Source organism: Lutjanus erythropterus, chromosome 21 (assembly GCF_056507025.1).
Source record: "Lutjanus erythropterus isolate fLutEry1 chromosome 21, fLutEry1.hap2, whole genome shotgun sequence".
Lineage (NCBI taxonomy): Eukaryota > Metazoa > Chordata > Actinopteri > Lutjaniformes > Lutjanidae > Lutjanus > Lutjanus erythropterus.
Window position 1 is genome coordinate 18371272 of NC_139337.1, and position 19481 is coordinate 18390752.

Here is a 19481-nt window from a genome sequence, read left to right on the forward strand (position 1 = left end):
CTTTTGCTTTGACACTATTTAAATGAAACTGAATTGAAATGTTACGAATCAAAATCTGAATAGTTTTAATTTGATGTACACTGAAGGTGACTGGTTAACATATTTTCACATCAACTGGAAGACTTAAAAGAATGTTTTCACCAGGACATCTTAAAGATTTATTTAGACTAAAAATCACTAAAAGGAAACAAGTCATTTTGGATCATTTGGTGCTTCAGTTCCACCCAGCTGCCCTTCGGCTTGGCCTCATTCCCAATGACACACTGCAGTAAACTGCCCCTACCCTGTGGGTGCTTCACATGCTCAAGGGGGCGCTGTTTCATGCAGTAGCTGAGTGTTGTATTAAACTGAGTCTCTTGAAAGTAAATGTGTTGAAATGTACCCCGAATGATTAAAATATGGTGCATGCATTTCATATCAGGACCCAGAGCCACACAGAATGCCTCTCAGGGCTGGCATTGATCCATAAGTCACACTTTAAACCCCTGCAGTAGGACATCCTGGTGTTTTTGACATACTGTGTATTCAGACACAATAAATCTTTTTCTGTCATACTAAATAGTATAGCAGTATGGGAACTGGAACATTTAATGGTATTTTCAGGTTGATGGCAAGGAAAATAAAATGGTTCTCTTGGTTGGTGCATATCTTCAACCTAGTTGCTATAGTGACCACTCAGCAGTGCAGCAACAAACAAGATGTGGTGGGATTAAATGCAATAATTTAATCAAAGTTATTACAAATGAAACATTTTAAAAAATACATTATTACTGTGAAATACACAGAGACTTTCAGTACTTTTCTTGGATATGTTTTATTACTGTGCAGGAATATAGGCCTACTTAATTTCCAGCGAAGCGAAGCACTGTGATTTCTAATTTCTGCAAATGTGTTAAGGCAAGGAGTAGCAAAAAAAATAAACGCAAACAATCCAATAAAAAACATTTCATTTAGTAGAAAAACTGAAAAGTAACTGAAGACTAAGAAGGCATTTCTTTTAATAAATGTGACCTATAAACCAAAATGCTTTATTCAGTGGTCTCTCAAGTAATCCCTATTTCCAGCTTAGTTAAATGAATATGGTACATGGATGGAGTTTATTTGTACAGTAATTACATGGACAAACACTTCCAACCAACAGTCAAGCAGTGTCTTTTTGAAGTCCAGTGAAAGTTTTTCAGAAAACTGGTTACCGATTTCATTTAAGGGACAAATTTAAGACTTCATAAAGGCTGATTTTAGAAACCATCAGAAATTACATCAATAGAGGACTGAAAAAAAAAATATAATCTGTTTTATATATATATTTTTTATTTTCTGGCACACTCTGTTCCGACCAAAATCTGTTGTAAGTGCTGTTTCTTCTCAGCTGCTTGCTTTGGCTTCATAGAACAAGTTCATTCACGGTAGAGATTCTTCCCTTTAGTCAAAAGAAGTTATGATGGTTAAGGCAATTCAAGACCTCATGGGGGAATGTTTCATAGGAAAGAGTCATCAGAAGGTGGGGCATAAGAGAAGCCCACAAATGCATCATCGGCCTCCATTACACTGGCGTTGACTATAGAATGGTCTTGAGACCAACAGATGGAGTTGGGGACAGTCTCATCTGTGAACTCAGGGTCGAAGTTTGAGATGTCACAGTAAGAGCTCTGTAAAGAGGGAACAAAACAAGGGTCAAGTTAGCATTCATGAAATAAATACAGAATCAAGATTTACTGTACATCTTCATTACCACAGGGCTACCCACATGATAGTGTGCCTGTTAACTAACGTGCTAGTCTTGAGTCAAGTGGCTATGAAACTGCGGATAAATATGTCTCCAATTATTTTGTTATTTAAAAACGCTTTTAATGTGAAACAGCAAGGTCAGGAAATGTTGGTTTTCATCAGCAGTAACCACAGACGTATTATATGAACTAATCACCAGGCAGAAAGATGGCACCCATTCGGTCCAATGAGAATTTGCTCGCCTGGCACACACACCGGAAAGGTTTTTGAGCTTACAGGTTTACTTCCTGGATATATGGCCCACTGAATAAGGGCAGTAGTGTTTACCCACTTGCCCCCGCCCCCATCATCCATGAGTTCCTGCTCAGTCCTTAGACTTTACACTGTGACATCACAGATTTTCTCTGCGCGAGAAAAAGTCTACAAATATAAAGCTCCCATGGATCTTAAATTCATAACAGAAACAGCTATAATTTACCTTGTTTACAGAGTGAATGGGACCTTAATTAGTGTCATTAATAACTCCTTTGTTTACACTATCAGATCAACGTGACTGCCTTGAAAAAGGTCTATTATACAACACAGGGTTGCACAACGAAAAGGAAGCTGATGAATGTGAAAACATCCTTTGAGTATCAAACTCTGCACGTACATTTTACACTCTGAAGTTCAAATATCCAAATGCGTAAACTCCAGGAAAAACACATTTCTACATCGAGGGGAACTGACTAAATGACAACATGCTGCATTGTGGATTAACTGGGATATACACTAGAACAAATATTTACCACATTTGGTGTAAATGGGGGAGGGATTTTCTTCTGTACAAGGTCATCCCAGTTGATGGAGGAGAAGAAGCTGTGCGCTCTGATTTCATTCTGAAAATGTAGAGTAAATAACAACTTGATTTTGTATTAATAGAAAGATAGTTGAAAGACAGAAAAAGTCATCAATTACTGTACATCTGTATTGTGTTAACAGCAGTGATATAATGAATGAAGTTCAGCCACCAGAGGGAGCCCAAGAAAAAGAAATTCTGCTGTACAGTCTGTATCTGGACAAGTACATTGATTAATCCCACTCACAAAGTCATCCCGAGACCCAAGTCTGTGTGTGCCGTCTTTCTCCAGTAGGCCTTGGAGGAGAGACCAGGCTGTGCTGGACGCACCAGGACGCATTGCCAATGGCTTGTGGAGGATGTTGTCATACATTTCATGTGTGTCCCTGCTGTAGAATGGTGGCTAAGATATGAAAGAAAAGACAGGCAAAGGCATGTTAATGAGTGTAATAGTACGAGGAGATCCTTTAGGATTTAGCACTGAAACAAACTGACAAATTTCCTACAATTGACCAGTTCATCACGTTAAAGGAATAGCCTGGATCTTTTGAAGTGGTGTTGCACGAAGCACCTATTGATAATTCAGTGTATTACCAACTGTAGATGACAGTCAGCAGCGTGAGCAGCAGGAGTACTGGTGTAGGGTTGGGGTTGTTGTATGACTCCTTGTCTAGACTGCAAATGTCATATCAGCCTCACAATTGCGTCACACTGAAGTGTCTGTCTCTATAGGATCCATGTTGTCCCTGCATTTCAAATGAGGAGCCAAACTTTCTGTGTAATATGCAGTTTTCCTTTGATATGTGTGAATACTCTTGACCCCTGAACCTATTTTTCCATCAACACAATGTGTAAGTACTGTAGTGTTTGTGTGTGAGTACAACAGTTGTGGATGAGCAAAAGAGAAAGAAGGAGCAGACACGTGATGACGATCAGGGCAGAGAGATTAAAGCTTAAAGCTCCAGCCGCAGTAAATGTACAGTAACACTGCAGAAAAAGTTCAAGAATTTCCCGTGTCTTGCTTCCCAGCTGTTGGATGAAGTGAAAGGAGAGTGTGGGATTTAACTGAAGCAGAATGAGCTTCTCTCTGGCTCTGGAGCACATTCTGCTCCACCGTGGTATAAACCCTTCAGGTTGTACACAGCTGAGGCATGATACATGTGAGTGAAAAACACGTCAGAAGCCAAATATTGCTCTCTTCAAAAGCTCCTTTGGCAAAAACAGTCATTTTAACTCACATAACACAGGAGTTGCTAGTCTCTAAGCGCACACTTAAACTGAACAACTCATTCTTTTTAGGTGGCTGAAAGATGTTTTGCTGCTGGCCCTGTCCACAGCAGCACATTGCTTAGCTTCCTAGACCTGCCGCTTCTCCCAAATGTGGGTGTACCAACCGTCATCTACTGTGGGCAATACACTGACCATGGATACGTACTTTATACAATCCCATGTCAAAGAATGGATAATAATCACTGTCGACTGTGGACTCAAAGCAAAAACTCACCAGACCGAAGAGCATTTCATACAGCACTGAACCCAGACACCACCAGTCGACTGTGTTATCATACGGCTGCTTCCTCAGGACCTCAGGAGCTAAGTACTGGTGAGAAGACACAGACAAACATAATAATGTAACATTAACTTTGACATTTTCCTTTTGGCTTAAAAAACACCAATCAAATGTTTATTAGCTACTGTTTTTGCTCATTAAAGCCTATTTTCTTTCTGGGAAATATGACTCACACACACAGACAGCACTACAGTCCCAAGATGGAATACACTCATAATTGTAAAATTATTAACCACACTTTATTCCAAAAAGTCTGTCAATGATTATTACTTTTGACACTAAAGGCGAGACTACTTTGGAACACCGTGGTGCAAAATTGTCAGTATAATCACTGCTGCCATACCTCAGGTGTTCCACAAAATGTTGTGGTGGTATCCGTCTGGGAAATGCCTTCCTTGCACAATCCAAAGTCCGTCAAAATGATATGCCCCTTTAAAGAGAGGACACAGGGACATTTTTAGACAACATGTGCCACACAAGCAGCTCATTATCCTCGGGGACTGAGGATTCTATTGTTGCCCAGGAATGTTGGCTGCAGCGTCGCTCGGTCAGTCCCATTCACCGTTCCCTCACTTTCTCAATAAGGTCTAGGCAGGAAAATCATTAGTAAGAGCTAATCCAATCACACGCATGCTGTCCAGCTGGAACTGGAAATGGCACTGTTGTTCACGGGTGATACAAATATGACTGGAAAACAATGGCATTTGTGCCGCATATGTGATGGTCTTGTGTAATAAATCTGCACCCAGCGTTTAATCACTGTACTTCAAACTGTTCAAAAGTTACACAGCAGCGTGTCTAGTTAAAAAACAGGAATACTCACTTCATGGTCAAGGAGGATGTTTTCTGGCTTCAAGTCTCTGGACAAAATTAATACAAATGAATGAATTTTAGTAAATAAGAAGTAGAGCATCAGTATGATGTCATAAGTTCAAATTCATTCAAAATCAATTTATTTTCAATTGTGTACATCATTAACTTCATAGCATCGATGTCTGATTTATTTAATGTGTTATATATGCTTAAATAGAGTAAAGTGTAGTAATAAAGTGGATAGATAGATAGATAGATAGATAGATAGATAGATAGATAGATAGATAGATAGATAGATAGATAGACAGGTGGTGGTGGCTGGACTGGGAGGTTTAGAGTAGGGAGACTAATGATTTTAGAGGTGACGTGTGTGATTTTGAGTAGTTTGTTTCTGTCACTCCTGTACAGGAGGAGCAGAAGGTGGGGTTTACGGTTTGGCAGAGAACCTCTGTTGGCAGACTTTGTGGATGTCTTTGGTGTGTTGATCAAAACTGATCAAGGGTAATACCAAGGTATTTGAAGCTCTCGGCCATCTCAACTGGCTCATTGTTGATGGTTTGTTGCGGTTATCAGTGACAAGTTTCTTGAAGTTGGAGGTTGGGTGTTGATAGGCTGTGAGTTACTGTCCTTGAGAAGTGCAAGTATAGCTGTGTCATCTGAATATTTGAAACACTGTGTGGTGAGTAGTTGAAATATTGTCATAATTTCAAGACCTGAGTTATGCTGACAGGACAATTTTTAGTTTGATCATTAAAGGGATAGTTCAGGTTATTTGTTGAGGGGTTGTGTGAGGTACTTATTGATCACTAGCATATTACCTATAGCAGAAGTTGGTCTACACGTTCCCAGTGTGGAGAGGCAGAGAGGGGCAGCTGCATGGAAGCTGAGCAATAAACTGCTGCTGCTGCTAACCAGAACCTCCCATGTTCTGCAAAGTAAAATGACTGATTTTGCCAAGAAATTCTGGTTGGTTTGAAGAAAGTTTTGACTGATATTTATTTTTAGGTGGACCTTTTTTAAGTGGCTAAAATGTGTTTTGTTAAAGACCCAGTCCACAACAGTACACTGTTTAGGTTCCATGCTGGTGCCCCTCTCTGCTTTTCCAAACTAGGAGAGTGCTGAACCAGCATACGCAACAAGCACCTCAAACAACTTGCATCTAATTATCTATCCCTCTAATAGCTTAAACACTTAAACTTTACACTTGGCACTTAAAAAAATCTCCAACATACCTGTAAACAATGTTGAGAGAGTGCAGATATCCCAGTGCACTCGCCATTTCAGCAATGTAGAATTTTGCTCTGGGCTCTGGAAAGGTCCGTTCTCTTTGTAGATGGAAGAAAAGCTAAAAATGAAAATGTTGCATTCGATTATTGGGATGAATTACAAGGTAAATGTACAGCAGGGACATACAACAATGAGTACAAAAATCAACCAGGATATGACAAAGTTGCAAAATGCTTTTAAACACAAAAAAATCTAGTTCTACTGTCAGTTCTTTATCTGCTTATGTACACAAATGACAATAACTTTGACTGGAAAGTGTTACTTAATTTACATGTTACTCATCTTTGTAGTGAACTTATTTACTTGTACACAGACTGTAGTTAGTCATCCTCACACAGTCAGTCACACATGACAGCTTTAAAAAGGCTGATCACACTTGAAGGAGATCCACAGAGTAAGTTGCACTCAGGAGTCATGTCGTGATCTCTTATACAACTTTCACACTTGGAGTTTGGTATGTTAACGAGCTACACTGCTGCTCTGAGGAATTTTATTAAAGCTGTTTAATGTCATATTTCCTGCGTTACTGCCATTCTCAGCTTTTCTTGACCTTGTGACTCATTTTTGTGTGAGCACATTACTCCCAATACTGAAACAACTCACTTCTCCTCCATTGACGAAATCCAACACGAAGTATAACTTGTCTGTGGTCTGGAAGGAATAATGGAGCCCGACCAGGAAAGGGTGTTTCACATTCTTCAGCAGCACGTTGCGCTCTGCCATAATGTGCTTTTGCTGTTTGGAAGGAATGGTTAAATACAAGAAGTGAATGTCACATATGCATGCCTGAAATATGAACAGGGTCCGGGTCATATTTGATAGTATAGTTACCTCTTTTCTGTTGAGAATGACCTTTTTCTGTAAGACCTTGACTGCATAATACTTTCCATCATTTTTGCGCTTTGCAAGGAAAACCTGCAACACAAAAATGAGACAGCATGGTGAGCACCACATCAAACAGAGTCATTCCAGATCTGATTCTCACTTCCTATACTGAAAGGCCAACACATGCAGAAGTAAAACTTGTTGCTACCCCCTGAGGGAAAAACAACAAAGACACATTTCAATACACTTCTAAACATAACACATGTATAACAAAAAAATATAAAATTCAACATAAATCTTGTTGATTAGTAAAAGTGCTTTCTACATAATGAAATTTTTACTCTGAAGACAAGACATTATCTTAACAGATCCATAAATCAAGCTTGTAACCATGAGAATTCTCACTGGGATGAAGAGAAAGCAACTGTACTTTCCAGTATTGTGTTGTTCACATACCTTCCCAAAACTCCCCTTGCCTATGACTTTCAGAAAGTCAAAGTCTGTGGGCTTGGCACTGAAAAAAAAAATTACAGTACATTAATTTCACTGACGTGAAGATGTACCGTATGTGATTACACAACTGCAAAGTTTGAAATGATACTAAAGCATTAGATTTTCTTAAAGAGTGTTTGAGTAGTGAACATACTGTGGATTTCCAGAGGGTCCCAGGTTAATGTTTCTGGAGGTAGAGTTGTTCTATTAAACAGGAGAGAAAACATTATCTAGATTAGCAGTCAAGTACGAGCTCACACTCAGCACTGATTCACAGCTCTTGGATCTTTTATCTGCATGACAATAATCACATAAGAGAATGTTGTTTACTATTTGTACTGGTTTTGAGTCTAGATAGATTTTAGGGCTGCTCAATATGGTTATCTTGACAGATACAGCAACTGAAATACAATTCACAACAAGTGGGGATTTTTGCATCACAATCGTCTTTTTCATCAAGGAGATGGTTTGGTGAACACTCAGAAAGTTTGTTGAGCCTGAGACGGGGAAACTCTGGGTAGGGTTGGGTATCATTTAAAAAAATTACCTTTTTTACTACAGTAACCAACTCAGTGAACCTAACTTGCTTGCTGGCAGGTCGTCTTCAACAAACTCTAAGTTTCTCTCTGACTCCTCCCCTGACTGACACTCCATTTCATTTCCTTACTCATACAGTTGCATGTGTCCTAATGACCGCATAAAGAAACACCTTAATTTGCAGGAGTTTATGTTTTTCGAAACATTAAATAAGTTTTCATTCGTTACATAAAGACTATCTTTAACATGAGTGCTTTTATGATCAATCTGTTATCAATGTAAGGACACAGACAGCGATCAGTGACATTGTGGAGTCATCCTCAGCTCAGAATACAATATACTGTATACATCATCCTTCTTTACAACACTGTAACTCTGTGGACATGAAGGCTGTTGTCAAGCTGTCAACAAGTTCCCTGCACTGAAACATTTACCGGACATTACTGTAGTAATCACTGTTTAAATAAAACTAATCTGCACAGGACTCTGATCACTGAACAATCATCTGTCATATTGTGATGGATTGCACTAATGGAACATTCCTTTCATCGTTATCATATCATGTTGGAGATGATGTGAATATTTCTCAAGTGAGAATGATTGTGGTGCAACTGAAAACACTTTGAGATTATAAAACTAGACTAAATGTAATTTAAATCGAGTATTTGAATACTGGATACATTTTCTTCATGTGTTCTGTTAACATGGATTCATGTTTAAACATTTACATATTGAAATATAAAACGCTGTTGAGCTAGAATTTTAAGCGTAGGCCTAAAACAGAGAGCTTAAAATTTACAGTCAGTTGGAACCTGAGGAATCATTATTACTGTGTCAGACTGTCACATTACAATCAGAGGTCCATAAGTTAACTATGTTTTATCTGTCTGATCCATATTTTCATTTTCAGTTGCTGTCACCTGCATTTTGTCCCCATCAAGTTACAGCTGATGATTGTATTTTAAAATCAAATGTAACATACAGAAGGATACCAGCAATTTATCATCCATCAAGAAAATTCAAGTTTGGTAAATCATAAGTGAATAAAAAATAATAGTATTAACTTCTTGAGTCCTTTCCCTACTCCTGCTTTTTAAGATAAATGTCATGGTCTGTATCAGCACATATATTTCTAACTCCACTTTTTCTTAAATTGAGGCTGTGCATTTTAATTTCCCATTGCCATGGAGAATCATACTATCAGAACTCCACTGATGGCTTTCATGCATGAGCTTAGTTCAGAACATACTCAGAGTAGACTGAACTAATTCAATGATCAGCTGTTCTGGAACAGAAAATTCAGAGTTTCCCATCTCAAGCTCAGCCAACTCAGGATTAGGCTCAGAGTTTGTTAAACCTGCTTTCTGTAACAGGCCCCTGGAGAACAACATTTGTAGGCCATGGCACCTCTGCAGCACTACTTCATTTTAATGCTGTTTTCTCACCCTTTTTTTTTTACTTCATCAAAAATATCCACTTTCTGTGATTTGGATATTGCACTTGACCATATTGCAGTTTCGATTAATTGTGCCACTCTGCTAGACTCTATCAATATATACTCTACCAAGTACAAAACTACACACTGGGATACAGAGCTGAATCAACATCTGTACTGCACAGACTGGATGTAACCAAAACAGAGGTGAAGGACATAACCGCTCCCCTTTATCTGGATTATCCAAGACATCAGCTGAAAAGATGTGGTTAGCAGGAAAAAAGAGAAGAGAGAAAAACAGGAAAATGAATTTGATCCATTAAAATTTGTTGATTACTTACTTTATCATCTTCATCCTCAGACGCATCTGAAAAGTTTTGCATTTTGTCCATCAGCAGAAAGGCCCTCACATCCGGACTGTAAAGTTGAAGAGGGACCAAAGCAGTTAAATGAAAGATATAATGACATTAGCAAGTAAAGCATGACAAAGCAGAACTTTCTCTTCTCTCTCCATCTCTTCAAATTCACTAATTACATTTAAGTGTGAAGCATAGATAAACAAATTTGATCTCATTAGACTTTAATGTATTAAGACTTTTTTGTATTAAGTCAATCAAAGCCATTCATAAGAAAAAAAAAACAACAACCATGCGCTGTTCTACAACAACAGTGAGAAAACCTACTGGTTGCAGAGCTGAGGATGTGAGACGATTCGCTTGATGAACTCATGCAACCCTGCTCTTCTTTGCTTGATGAACTCTATTGGGCAGATACATATATTGTTATAAAAAATACAATCAAAAACTGGGCAAACAAAACGAATCAAGCAAAAAAACTGCATTAATTCTTTTAACATCACAGTCTGGGATTTTGTCTTGATGCACATGCCATACGTCAGCGTAGTGTGAACACTCACCGGGCTCAAAATTGTCCCCAAATATCCTCTTGGCAGGAATTTTCAAGTTCATAGATGGAAATAGTTTCCTTAACTGTATTAAAATATATGAGAGCAACAGAAAAAAAAAGGATGTTGAGGACTGAGTGTGTCACAAAAATCACTAAATCAGAGACTCTTGAACAGCATTATGGTAATGTGTTAGGTATTGGTGGTGTAAAATCAAATGACATTGTTCCACCACTCACTGTGTTGTAGAGTTTATCAAACTCTGCATAACGCCTGAAGACAAACCATTCCTGTTGTCCAACATTGACTATCACTTTGTAAACCTGAAAAAAATGGCAAGGAGAGTCCTTGTAAACACAAGAAGTGGTATCAGATGCTGTTATCGCCAATTAATGTGATTTTTGTTAATTGTACAGCAATACATTTATAGATACTTGATATCTGAAAATTAATATTGACCTTTAAAGCATTAATGGACCTTTTTCACCAATGATACTAATTAAGATGAAAGGTTCAATTCCATTTAGTATAGCAGAGTCTTCCCAGTGAGCCAACATGCACACTGGACAACTTTCTGTTGGAATATGTAACTGAACATTAATTAGTTTCATTTAAACACTGTGTTTATCCTACTATTTCGTGTCAAAATGTCTGCTGTGAAAATGGTCTATTCTTCAGACCTGCAAATTAACAAAGAACAGAAGTTGTGCACGTACTGTGTAACGCTTTTTCTTGTCCCTCTGCTCGTTGTGGCAGGGTATGCTGACGTTGGGGAGACTGGGTTGCTCCTCCATCTTAGAAGCTGTCGGCATTCAAAGGTACAATGTCATGAAGTAATGTGTCCTCCTCAGGATGAGACTTCAAGTACACGACTGGCCCCTCCCCATCCTGGGTCACTGCTGCAGAGGAGAAAAGAGAACAGACCTCTGTGTTATTCAGGAAGTGAAACTGGTCCTCTTCTGCTCTCTACGCATGTAAGTCTGCAGTGGTCATGATGCTTACACCAGACACCCCACACTTTGTAAACAGTTTTTTATTTATGAATTTGATTCTTAAGTACTGTTATCTAAATTATTTAATTGCTGTTTGAGTCACTGATTGTTGATCATGAGTTGCTTAGGCTGATTGCGTCATCTGTTTGTGCTATTTATTTACAGTCATATTCCTGTACAATTTCTTTATTTACATATTCCTGTATAATTTATGTGTGATTTTTCTTTCCTGTATATCAATTTTATTAATAATATTTTGTATATTTTGCATTTTCTCTTTTTCCTGTTATTGTTGATGTTGAAAGGTGTGTTTATATGTTATATTCAAAAATCAATTTTTTAAACTAGCTCATCTATCTATCCGTCTATTTTTCAATAGTTATGCCAAGACAGAGGTGCTTTTTTCAAGCTGTACACAAAAGATCAAAGATTACCGTCATTTAGCATGCAGCACTACTGCAATTAACTGAATTTTATTTGCATGGCTGCTTGATGTTATTTTTAACGACTATTTAAGATATAAAGTTTAACAGAACAATGGCCATGTCAGGGACAAGAAAACAAAGAATTTGTCAAAAAATAATCCTGTGTATGATTGTTAAAAAGCAGAAAAAAAAACAAAAACAAAACTCAGACAGGGAATTGTTTAAGAAGTATCTAAAAATATCAGGTAAACTCATCTCTAATGCAATATTCATAGCAAAGAATCAGCAAAAAAAATCACCCAAATCATTGCTTTTGTACAATTTCCTGCAGCTATTGTGTTCACTATTTGAGTTAATAGTGCAGTTTATCAATTGTTCTGTACTGTTATTGTTATGCATTTAATATAAAGTAAATAATTATAGAAAAGGAGTCCCTTAAGGAAAGGGGTTAGGAATCAATGATCTAAATGTGAAGACTAAAACACGTTTCTGCATCTAAAAGCATTGCTAGGTGAAAACCTCATTAAGAGTTCCCTGTGGTTTTCTTCAAGGATGAAGGCTGTAGCGTGCACAAGCAACAACAGGAGGGTCAGTGAGCTGCAACATGACAGCAGGCGTCCTCCCTCCCTCTGAGCAGCTAGTTAACTCACTCCTTCCTCTGAGCATGAATATCCCATCATCCCTCTGATCTGACACTTATAATAGATAAATATCACCAAAGCACGTACACTGCTTAATGACTTTTATTTTGCTACTAATGGTGCTATTAATCTTCCTTGCATGAGAATTACAAGTCTGAATCTGTGCAGCCTCTTTCACATGTATTCATGTCACACATACAAGCCAACACTCATTCACACACACACACACTGACAGACACACTCGCTCTCTTCCACATGCTGGGTCCGTGACATTCTCCCTTGTTCCGGTCAGTAGAAAGGTATTTTTAAATAACCTTCCAGGGGTCTTTGAAGCTGCAGTTACACAATAGGTTAAGAGTAAGACCCCCGGAGTTGTTCTTCCCCAACATTTAAAGAGGGAAAAAAAAGCTTAGTGTTGAAGTGTAATAGATTCCTTCCCCTGACAACTGTAGTAACAAAAGGTCAAGACCTCAGCTCCCTGAAGGAGAAGTAGGGGGGAAAGTTCATTGTTATTCCAAAGAGTCTGTTAAGTGAATTATGATCATTTGTAACAGACATTACCTCCAGTATTCTGACCTGATGACATGATACAAAACTATAATGTGTAGGGTAAACACTAAAGGCCTATCTCTTTTCCTTCACCATGACTTATGCAATGTCTTTTTCTTTCACAACAAAGCTCTTTGTCTGCCGCCCTGACTTGACCATTGTTTCAGGTTTAATGACATCAGCCTAGTTTGATCTAACCACAACCGTTGTTACTCTCACTGTTGTTAGCTCACAACAGACGGAAAACCTGCTCTGGGTCAACTTTCTCCGGCTGCGTATTGATCGTGAATGCATCCTGAAGGGACATCTCATTCTGCTCACGTTGGGGTGAGGGTACAGCAAAAGAGCAGCCCCTCTTTAAAATGCATGTGTGCAATCAGAGGGACCTTCATGCCCTCTTCATCACAAGCCTCTTTTTCTCTCTTTTGTCCCTACTTTTTCTTTTAGTTTCATTTTCACTCACATTCATTCAGAAAAACCACAAAGACATGAAAGGCATTAACATGCTCCTGTATCATGACTGTCTCTTTACTTTTACTTTCTGAAACAATTAAAAATAAATCTACCGGTGTCACTAATGATTGCTTTCATTAGAGAAGTCTGCTCAGTATTTTCTCAAGCAATAAAGAACTTGTTTTGTCTCTTAAGTGTGTAAAAAAGCATTTTTTCAGAGCCCACAGTGACATTTTAATCCTCATTCCTTTTAGAATGAAACCAATTTCTATGATTGAAAAATACTAGTAATTCAGTAGTATTCAAAGTAGTTGCTGATGTGATTTTCTGTCATTTGACTGAATCAGCTACCTGAATATTAGAGCTGAAACGATGAATCAATTACTCAATAGGGAAAAAAAACTGCAACTATATCGATAATCAATTTATCGTCTTGTAGTTTTCAAGAAAAGATGTAAAACATTTGCTTCTTAAATGTCAGGTTTTGGACTGTTGGTTGGACAAAAGAACCAATCTGAAGACCTCAGTCTGGGCTCTGGGAGACTGCGATGATCATTTTTCACAATTTTTGGACATTTTCTAGTCTAAATGGTGAATAAATTAGTGTGAAAATAATTGGCAGATTAATCAATAATGAAAATGATTAGCAAAAGCACAGATCTCATTACAACTACCTGGACTTATCTGCTTGGAGCGGGTGGAAAGGAGCCGCCGTCTCTGTTTTCATAGCCATTTGTGTTTATTACGTGGTCTTTAACTACGAGCAGAGGGAAGTAGAAAACAGGCTGATTTTATCTCCACTTCGTATGTTATTTTGTACTGCTTACAAGATTCATCATTAGAAGGACGGTGAGTTTAATTTATATATGTTAAATACCCTCAGCTCCTGGCAGTGGACTGACAGTTCAACCAAACTCCATTCTAAAAGCAGGTGTTTTATGGTACGGCTGTATTTTGTCACAGTAAAAACTCAACTCAGACTGTTTTGTGATTTGCTTCAACCGACTGGCATAAACAGCACACATAATTTACTCCTAACATCATTAACTAACCTGTGCACCACACAGGTTAGCCTTTGCCACAGATGCACGCTACCCATACTGACTGGCCGGACACTACAGCTCTTGTTTTCACCCTGTGACATGAAAGTGATGTTTGCCATACACACACTCAGCAGCATAGATAGAGGGGGACATAAACAAAATCTTCAAATGTGTTGTGTTTATATATGAAGATCATCATGAAAGCATATGACCAATTTCATCTATAACTACCAGGTTTGTATCTTGTATCAGCCACTCAAGTAGCTTTGTGTTTTAAAACCTGGCTATTAAATAAACAGAGCAGGTGAAGTCTGTGCAACTGTTCCCGGTGCACACTGAAATGGTTGCCTACTTCCCTGAGCTGCCTCACATCTGTGTACATTTTCATGGTTAACTGACTCAGTACGTCAGTGGGCAGGACCCGCTTTTTAACATTCCTGAAATATTTTAGTTCAAGGGAAACATAACCTATTGCCGTCTAGTACAACTTAGATTTTGGCTGATGCAGCTGCTCCTTCATATGGAATGCTGCAGTTCACCACACCCACTAGCAGACACATTGTCCAGTTTGTTGTAAGGATTGATAACAAAGCGTAGAGAGAGGCATATTGAGTAGAGATTAATGTTAAGCACATCCCTAGCTCCAGTTTGAGCTCCTGTATGCCCTGCATTCATGCCACAACATGAATTAACTTGTGCTGACAGGCACAAATATGCAGGACTACTACAGGGGATCAAAAATAGCATTCTTCCTGCTTAGCTCAAACACACATCCTCGCCTGTGGATATCCTATGAGGATGTTGAACATATTTTTTCTGTGTGTGTGTGGGGGGGGGGGGGGGGGGCGTGTATCATGTGTGACAAGCAATTTTAGCGAGAAAACAAGAGGCTGATGTGAGCCAAAATGGTGAATATAGATAACCATACAAAGACCTGAAACAGGAAGACAATCTCTTTCAGAAGAGCTGTCAATTAACCTTTATCATGACCATGTACTTTTAATCTTACATAAATACAAATTAATGTATGAAATCTGTTAAGATTCCCTTAAATATTTAAATTTTGATAATACACCTGGTCCGTTTCTTGTTGGATAAAACGGAATAACATAAAGATTAATCTTGTTTAGAGGTATCTCATTGTAATGCAACACAGACAGGTCTCTGATTGAGGAAGTGCAGCTGGAGAAGCGTGAGAGGCTTGAACTCAGTCAACCCCGGTACGTGCAACCGACCTCAGCATCTGGACAAATTCCTAACCTAACCTGACTGTCCAGACAGCTCACAGACGTCCACTGTCTGCAAACTGTGGCACTGACTTCCTTTTAGAAATAGGTCTGAATCAGCTTGTGCACTGAAGACAAAATTAGATCACAGACTGTTAGATGCTCTAGAGCCTAGGCAACTTCTTGGTTAGCGTTTTTAAACCCCCACACCACAGTTCTTGTGGATGTAGAGCAAAAAGTGTGCTATGTACATCTATTAAATCCGTCTTGCCATCTTCCAAGATTTGAAACTCTTGTTAAACAAAATATGATCTTAATAGCCACCTGTTACATCAAGGAACCAGCTGTGAATCTCCTCAACTCATGGCAAATGGCTAGTAAGCAGATTTCTACATAAACAATTATGAAGACATGAATTATCAAGAAAAGTAGGGATGCTTAAAATAAGAATTTGGCTGATAGCTGATGCTGATGTTTTTGTGGTTTTTCTTTTGTGCCAGGGAAACAAAGAACTCTTCATTAGAAAAACCACAGCACCCACTGCCCTCTTATGTCACCCCACATTTATGTCCAGCGAGCAGCTTCTTCTCTGAAACAGCAACTGGATATACTATCTTGTGTTGTCTGAGTGCCACTGCAAAAACCAATACAACATTCAGTGGGTGCAAAACCGATGCAATGCAACAGATAAACATCCACCACAGCCATCGACAAATGTCATCTAATTTGCTCATAGGCAGACTGCAGTCAACAAGACAAATATTGATGTTCAGCTGATTAATCTAAGCATCCTAGAGAAGAAACAGTATGAAAATTTCAAAACACTTTTAGGACTGCAACTAATGACTCTGAAAAATGGTGATCACTGTCCCCCAAAGCCAAAGGTGATGTCCTCAAATGTCTTGTTTTGTCCACAACCCACAGACATTAAGTTTACTGTCACAGAAGAGTCAGGAAACCAGAAACAATTAGATGAGAACAACTATTTAATCTGCAGACTATGGTTTTATCTAGAGTATCAGTTATTGTTTCATCCCTAGTGCATCCCTAAAGACAAGCCACTTTCATGTTACTCCAAATTTGATTTGCCAATTTTTTTTTGACCCAAATAGCATCACACATACACATCCAACTTAGAAATGCTTGTGTGCCACTGTCCATTCACCTCAGCTGAATCAACATCTAACATGGGGATTCATTTTGACAGCCCATGAGGTCTGACACATACTTTGTACACTCAGAGAACAATTACACGGGGGTGGACAACATGTCCCTAGAACACACAGCAGCACCGAACAGGCCTCGCCTACTTATGTTAAATTTTGGCCGGGCGGTTTGGTGAGCTCATGATGGTTTTCACGCTGAGTGTGTACTTACACCGGTACGACTTCTAAATCTCGGCACACATCGCGTGTATTACAGGAAAACGGATAACATTACCTTCTCCTGCCGAGGAGGAGAAGCGAGGACAAAAATGAGCCAGAGGGAGGAGTTGAACACACACACACACACACACACACACACACACACACACACACACACAAATAAAACACTGACACGCACACACACAAACACGAAATGAAAGGTTTGACTTGCTCTTAACAAGTTCCCGTGTGTATAACAAACTGTATGTTTACAATGTGTGCTATAAAACAGCGTAGATAGCTAACTTAACTTTGTGTTTATTTTGCCTCGGTTGAACTTTTGTTAAGTGTTGTATTGGAAACAACAACAAAAAGTTAAAGTTATGTAACTAATAGTCACCAGTTATCCCTACAATTAACAGTTTTACTCTAATATTGACACTAGAGCCTTACTAGCTAGTTACGGTTAGATTTCACACTACAATTAGCCAACGGTTCGTGGGCGAGAACAAGGTAACGTTCATGAACATCACGTACCTTACAGTATTTTGACGCGGTGTTCATCTATTTTCGGAGGTCCGGTGGGGATGTTTCGCTCTACAGCATTCAAACTGTCAGTACGTTAAACATTTTTCCAGTCTCGGTTCGGACGAAAGTCCCCAAACCTCCGAAGCGAAAGCGTATTTTCTTGCTGCTCATAAGCGTTATGTCAAGTGAGCGAAGCAGGAAACATCAGTCTTTCCTGGCCGTAGAAAGTTCCAATGAAATTTGTCACGGGACCTCAAAACTGCTGCAACCTCTAACACACTACACAGAACACACCGGGGTACTTCCGCTACTGCGTTTCAAAATAAAACCAGAGTAGTCACAAAGTGGTAGACTGTTGTTCGTACATTTATTCAAATTCTTTGTTATAGTTAAGAGATGCTTGTATTTCTGTTTCATGCTACTTTATGCCTCTACACCTTTGCATTTGCAGAATTTAACATTTTGCAGATAAAAATTTGTGGAAAGCAACCAAGTATATTTATTCAAGTACTGTACTTCTGTACAATTTTGAAATACTCTTACCAAGATTATTTTAGTTAAGAACAAACAACAACAACAAAAAAAACCAAAACATTTTAGTTCACTAAAATACAAATAAAAAGTAGACTTTAGGAAAAAAAACAAACTACAATGGAAATTATATTGTGTATTTACAAAACAAACTAAAATAAAATAAATTTCTACAGTAAATGGCTTTTATTTTAGGTCTTCCTCAGTTTGGTTAAATTTGTCAACACAACAAGTATGATGAAGCATTGTTACATTTATTGAAACTGGGACATCTAAATTACTGTGAGTCAATTACCTTCACAAATTATTGTGTTTGTATTGTAATGAATTTTCTGAACTTAAAGCTTACCCCTGACAAATACATTATAATATGGGGGATATCACAATTAGAAAACTAAAACTAATACTGAAAGTGATAAAAACTCAACTAGAACTATATATTTTAAATCAATAAAAACTTAAACTGATATGAGCAAATCCACTCTAGAAAGCAACATAAGATAAAATGAATTGAAAACAAACATTAAAAATAAATTTAAAAACAATAATGAAAACTATAATAACTCTAAGTTCAGCTTTACTCCAGTATTCCCAGTCTGTGGTACTGGACACTTTTACACCACTGTATTTCAGAGGGAAATAGTATTTTTTTTTTTTTACTCTACATTTATTGTTATCTATGGCATTTAAAAAACATATGATATGCTTTCATGAAATTATACACTACTATACTACTACCCATTCTACTTTCATTTATACAAAGGTTCTGAGTACTTCTTCCACCATTGCAGATCAAAGTTTTATATACAGTATAAAACATATTATCAGTTTATGACTGATGATGTATTAGTTACAATTAACATAATCAGCAGCAACATTATGCCCTGCTTACAGATTAATATTAATGCATCAATATTGTGGTATTGCTACTTTTACTAGTTGGAAGAGCTACCTGGGGGAAAGTTAAACATGATGGATGTCCTAAAATATATATATAACAATATTCTAAAATGTCTTTTTCGATTATACCTATTATTTATCTTGGGTTGACAGAATTCGAACTTTTATTTTTGGAAGCATAATAATTAATTTCCGGTCTTATTGTGGTTTGCTTAACGCAGCTACTTGTATGCTCAGGAATGACAACATTGAGATGTCAAACAGTTAAACAGTGTCACCTACAGGTAGAAAAGAAGGACATGCCTATTAACCAAAATCTCGTTCACATCCTAATTTAACCTAAAAATAAATGAATAGATTAAGATCTTTATTATAATTTTGACCACGTCAAAATTATAAT

At 38.0% G+C, this 19481-nt stretch overlaps 1 protein-coding gene across 1 annotated transcript; it reads right to left on the reverse strand.

The window, feature by feature from the left end:
* Window positions 1–983: 983 nt before the first annotated feature.
* sgk3 (serum/glucocorticoid regulated kinase family member 3) lies at window positions 984–17902 on the reverse strand. The gene is made up of 17 exons (XM_084746959.1): window positions 17660–17902; window positions 11146–11328; window positions 10669–10752; window positions 10442–10514; window positions 10209–10284; window positions 9867–9942; window positions 7708–7757; window positions 7518–7575; window positions 7068–7151; window positions 6840–6971; window positions 6182–6294; window positions 4960–4996; window positions 4480–4566; window positions 4071–4166; window positions 2814–2969; window positions 2517–2606; window positions 984–1649 (listed from the first exon to the last, which is right to left on the reverse strand). Exons 2-17 carry the CDS (start codon window positions 11239–11241, stop codon window positions 1479–1481), a joined length of 1479 nt encoding a protein of 492 aa, XP_084603085.1. The 5' UTR covers window positions 11242–11328; window positions 17660–17902; the 3' UTR covers window positions 984–1478.
* Between the last annotated feature and the right edge of the window lie 1579 nt (window positions 17903–19481).